General features: G+C 36.5%; 1 protein-coding gene across 2 annotated transcripts in view; it reads right to left on the bottom strand.

The window, feature by feature from the left end:
• Positions 1 to 4,209, bottom strand: part of PITX1 (paired like homeodomain 1) — a 28,574-nt gene extending 24,365 nt beyond the window's left edge. For both annotated transcript variants that reach the window (XR_012801757.1, XM_075601132.1), the window contains exons 1-2: positions 3,998 to 4,209; positions 1,361 to 1,416 (exon numbers count right to left, since the gene is read on the bottom strand). Coding sequence is in view for 1 of the 2 variants with exons in the window: in XM_075601132.1 (XP_075457247.1) it covers positions 1,361 to 1,406 (46 nt within the window). In the remaining variant the exon portion in view is untranslated. The remainder of the gene's footprint in view (positions 1 to 1,360; positions 1,417 to 3,997) is intronic.
• Between the last annotated feature and the right edge of the window lie 1,022 nt (positions 4,210 to 5,231).

Genomic DNA, 5,231 nt, shown 5'->3' with positions numbered 1-5,231 from the left:
TAGCTGCTAAAGGGTTAAAATAAAGCTGGTGATATCAGAAGGGCTTAGTTTTTTTTAAAATCTAGTTTATGCAACTGGAAATCAAATCATCTGCTTCTTCATAAGAAAAAAAAAACAAGACAGTGTAGATCTGAAAAACTGTGGATTACAAAAGATATTTATTTTACAGAATCAAAGCGTATTGAAGACCGTTGCATGAGCGGCTAGCAATCTATTAGAGAGTAGTGCATATTTGCGAGGCTTTAGCTGCCGAAAGGCTAAAATAAAACTGATGATATCAAAAGAGATCCGTTTCTGATCTAGTATATGCAACTGGAAATTAATTGTCTAAACCCTAATTTCCCTGGAAAACACAGCTAAAATCCAATTAATAGTGCCCTAAAAAACGAATGTATAACTTCACTGATACCACAGTATAATGAGCATCCCTAAAAGGTCAGCGGCCCCATTCATATATTTCATAAAATATCTAAATAAATATTTGCTGAGCTGTATCCATGCATAAAACTGCAAAATAAAGACAATTTATCAAGGGTCAAGTTTAATGGCACCAGCCAGATCAAAACAGTGTCAGCAAAAACATTGAATACATCCAATAAAGGCAACATTGTTTAGATATAAAAGATATATAGCAACACTAGGCTTAGCCAAGAGTAATGAGCTGGCTATTACGTGTGTGAAAAAAAGAAATATTCTCTCACTCTCTTCACTACAAGGACCTTTCAGTAACAGTAAACATTTAGTGAATTTAAAAGATGTCCACACAGCCTGTGCAGTGCAAATCACACTCCTATTCCACTCACAAGTCTCCTATTAATGTTCATGTTAGCATCGTGTCATAAAGTGAACTACATGCATATTTCCATTTTATATGCAATAGAATCAGTATGTAGAGAGTCGTGCAAAGGACACACACACACACACACACACACACACACACACACACACACACACACACACACACACACACACACACACACACACACACACACACACACACACACACATCTGTGTTGTAAAATGCCTTTTTTCTGTTTATTTCCGCTGTACAGTTTATAGGACTTTATAGGACTTTTACTTATACTATAGAAGACATTTGTGACATAGCCTTAATGTCAGTAATAACTACACTGAAGATCAATTGGAATGTATAGATGTAAAGTACTATTATCTAACACTATATATATATTTATCTAAACAAACACAGACACACACACACACACACACACACACAATATATATAGCGACGAGAATGAGCGGTTTCCTCTATGTTTACCTTATTTTGAGCTAAGTCAAGATTTATGCATGATACTATAAAACAATTAATTTAAAATCACCTGAAAAACTATGTATTACTTACCTAGGTCAACATAGGAGGGGACATTCTTGGAAAGACTTAGTTCCATTACAGGGTCGCTGTAAATAAAACACATTGGAAATCTTAGTCAATCTTCGTCTTTCCATTTAGACTCTTTTGTATCTTTGCATAGTTGAAATGCCAGTGTTACAAATGGCAGGTTTAGCAGCCGAGCTTGTCTGTCTTTTGCGATACAAGTTATATAGACAGGGGAAACGACCCCCACCCTCACCCACCCTTAGAACATTTAACATACAAAGCAATATATTTTATAACTGATGTGTATATTTTACAACTTAAAAAAAATCGCATTAAATAGCAGCAATAATAATATTGGCGTAACATTTTGTCGTATACTATTATTGTAAAGCATATTTTATTTAAACAGCAATACTGTACCACTATTCTGCTTGAGTTCAAAAATATCCCAAAATGTACTGTATACATGATCATTAAACTGGCATTTTCATAAAAAAACAAATTTTTGTTGGAGTGAAAAAAGGGTCACACACTGTAAAATCAGAATTCTATGTTATATTATTAAAATGAGAGTTATATGTGAGACATTAATTGGATGCTAATTTTACTGTACCATAGGTTTCATTTGCATGGGAGGTCATTTTCAGGAAGTCTACACATGACATTTTCAGTGGGTTTCTCTGGTTATAGAATTCATAAGGGATAATACCATCATTTGCTTACTTTCACCATTATTTTGACAGATCATAACTTCTTGGTCCACTCCTATTCATAATTATTATTAGGAAAATCTAAGCCAACAGAGGGAGGGCTGCAATTATACGTGTAAGTCTAACCGTTTCAGCTTGTGGTTTGCGTTCTGAAGGAGATATTGATCTATAGCACTCAGGCATGTCAAAATGCCTCTAATCAAACTATAGTTTCTTATACACTTGTGTTTTTACAGCCATAATTGCAGCCTTCTTGGAATCCCCATTCCCATTGCTCATTTTATTTTACAATATAGAGCTTTTAATACAATTGCACACTTTTTTTTCTTTAGATAACACACGACTTGCCAGCACATCCCATAAATGCCCATATTCCATATTTTATTGCCACAGTAATGATCCTTATTAAACAAAACATTAGTCATAACAGATTCCATCTACTAAAGATTAGGTGACTTCGAATGAGTGAAATCCTTCACAGGCCCTCTGCGAGTATTACTTTTACTAGTTATTTTAAAATGTGTGTCTTGTCAGATCTATCATGTTTTGCAGGAGATGTAATTTTCAGGGGAAGCCTTGATATTGTGCAACAACACACATAAATAAAGCTCCCCTTTTATAAGGAAACGTGTGAGGCTCCATCCTCGTAGCAAACTGTTTTTGCTTAAACCTTTAGGTTTGTAAAGTGAGGTAACCCCTTTGGAATTATATTTTCTAACATATTTGTCAGGTTTGACGAAGTCCAGGGGCACTAAAGAATTTATACAAGGTATAAAGATGTCAAGGACTGAACTTCAAGGCTAAGGCCAGCAATCACCCCCAGCAAATGACAAGCTTGCCTAGAGAAAACACACTGCCCATCAGAACTTCTATTCTTGCTCTTTAAATTGCCTTTTGCATTGCATCTCACTTTTTATTTTTTTGTAACAATAAGAGGAATAAACTCCGTGTACATCCATCCCACACAAGCCCTAAATTGTAGCATGCTGGTTAGCATTACAAAACCTGCAAGGTAACAAGATGAGCCCTAAGGTGCATGAACACACCTAATGAAGAACATTTATTCCCCCCCCCCTACAATTAAGGATGTCGTTGACTTTTTCTTTGCACAATGTGGCCACTCACCAATCAGCAGCAGCAAGGAAAGGGCATTAAAAAGGTAGGAAACGACAAGAAATATAGAACGGGCATTTGCATAGTAAGGTCAGACGAGGCACACGTTTCAATCCGGAAGACCATCTAAATAATGACACATATTTTAAGTGGTTAAGGATCTCAGAAGCAATTGTACCTGTCAACTGTGCCATATAGCAAATGTAGGAAGCAGGGCCTCTGCAAATTGGGGGCTAATCAGGAAAAATAACGGGAAAAAAAATCCAGGAGGGGGAAAAGTGATGTGGAAGCAGATGTGTGTTTTAAAATTTTCTAACTGATGCACAAATATATAAATTAAAAAAGAACACTTAACAATGGATGGCAACTCTGTGTAGACATGGTGGAAGTGCTATACCCTGCACATTTATAAATTGGTCAGAGGAGAATTTTAGGAGATAAAAAAAAACAAAACAACGTATTTTTCAAATGTTCAAGCCATTCACCAGATCATTATCTTATGATGTTAATAATACCCATAACAAGCAAGTTGTATGTATCTAGCTCCTTTATCTTTCAAACTGCATGGCAATTCAACTCCAAAGACACCAGTGCAGCCACCTCCGTGGTGGATAGTAAATAATGTTTCTGCAGGATAGACTCCAACAAGTGCAGAGGGGAAGGGGCGAATAAGCAATATTGATCTGTGTCACTGCTGGCCCCAATTGACATCTTTGCAGCCCAGTAATACAAATGAGTCACAAAGTAAACGCTTTACAAACGGCAGGGTTAATTGTACAAGGTACTTCCTGAATGCCATTAAAAAACACAACACACAGCAATCACGCCTTTGACTTACCAGTGAAAGGATCTGCTCAAGGCTCCCTGGCAGTGCAGTGCAATGTGCTCCTGCAGCAGCGGCTAGATCCCCAGTGATTCCGCCTGGCAGTGTGGCTGTGCTGCTGGAGCCCTGCGCTGCTGCTCTGTCAGATACTGTCCTGGTGCTTTTGGGTTTTCTCGAGGAGATTTCGGCTGATTCGCATGACGTCACTCGAGTCCCAGGGTGCTACACACTCTGTGTGTATATGGGGAGAGAGTGAGATAGCAGAGTGAGCAATACCTGCAGGCTGATCAAACCTGCCCAACAATTATACTATTGCATTGTAGGTAATGTCATTGTTCCCCCTTTCCAAGTGTGCAAGGTAGTATGTCTGTCCAAATTCATATGTAGTAAAGAAATACATATACATGATATCTATATCTATATCTATAGATACGTATATCTACATATAGATATAATGTATATTTACAGATATAGATATATCTATATAGATAGATATAATGCACAGTTATTTCTTCACTGCATATGAATTTGGACAGACATACACTCACATATACTAGAATAAACAAAGACTGAGTAGTACGACTGGTATATCAGATAAAACACGAGTACAACCAACTGTCGGCTATAAAAATAAATAAATATATATATATAAAATAAAAATTATGTTGATAAATGTTTAACATGTATATATAATACAAAATCATTACTCAAATATGGGTGTGTGTGTGTGTGTGTGTATACACACACACACACACACACACACACACACACACACACACACACACACACACACACACACACACACACACACACACACACACACACACACACACACACACACACACACACACACACACATATTTGAGTAATGATTTTGTATTAGCCCCTTATGTGATCTTTATATTGGTTGATAAGATAAGCATCAGTTCATTTTCCACATTTATTAATTCAATTGGTCATTTATATTAATCTTTATGTTTGAGGATTAGCGCCACTATATATATTTGATATATAATCATATGTTTACATTAAATATACAAATTATTTAAATACAGGTATACACAAAAGTAATGCGAGGATCATGAATGTAGTGGAAAGTGGCAAGGAGTCAGCAAAGCAGCCGTAGTTTTTGCAGTCCCGTGCACAGATTCATAACAAAAGATCTTGAGTTAAAGTGCAGTGGAGATGTCTAGGTTATATTCCCAGATATGGTGTATGATGTACGTTCTCACACAACATTATTTTGAAA

This window comes from Ascaphus truei, chromosome 5 (assembly GCF_040206685.1).
Source record: "Ascaphus truei isolate aAscTru1 chromosome 5, aAscTru1.hap1, whole genome shotgun sequence".
Lineage (NCBI taxonomy): Eukaryota > Metazoa > Chordata > Amphibia > Anura > Ascaphidae > Ascaphus > Ascaphus truei.
This window is presented reverse-complemented; position numbering and strand designations above follow the sequence as displayed.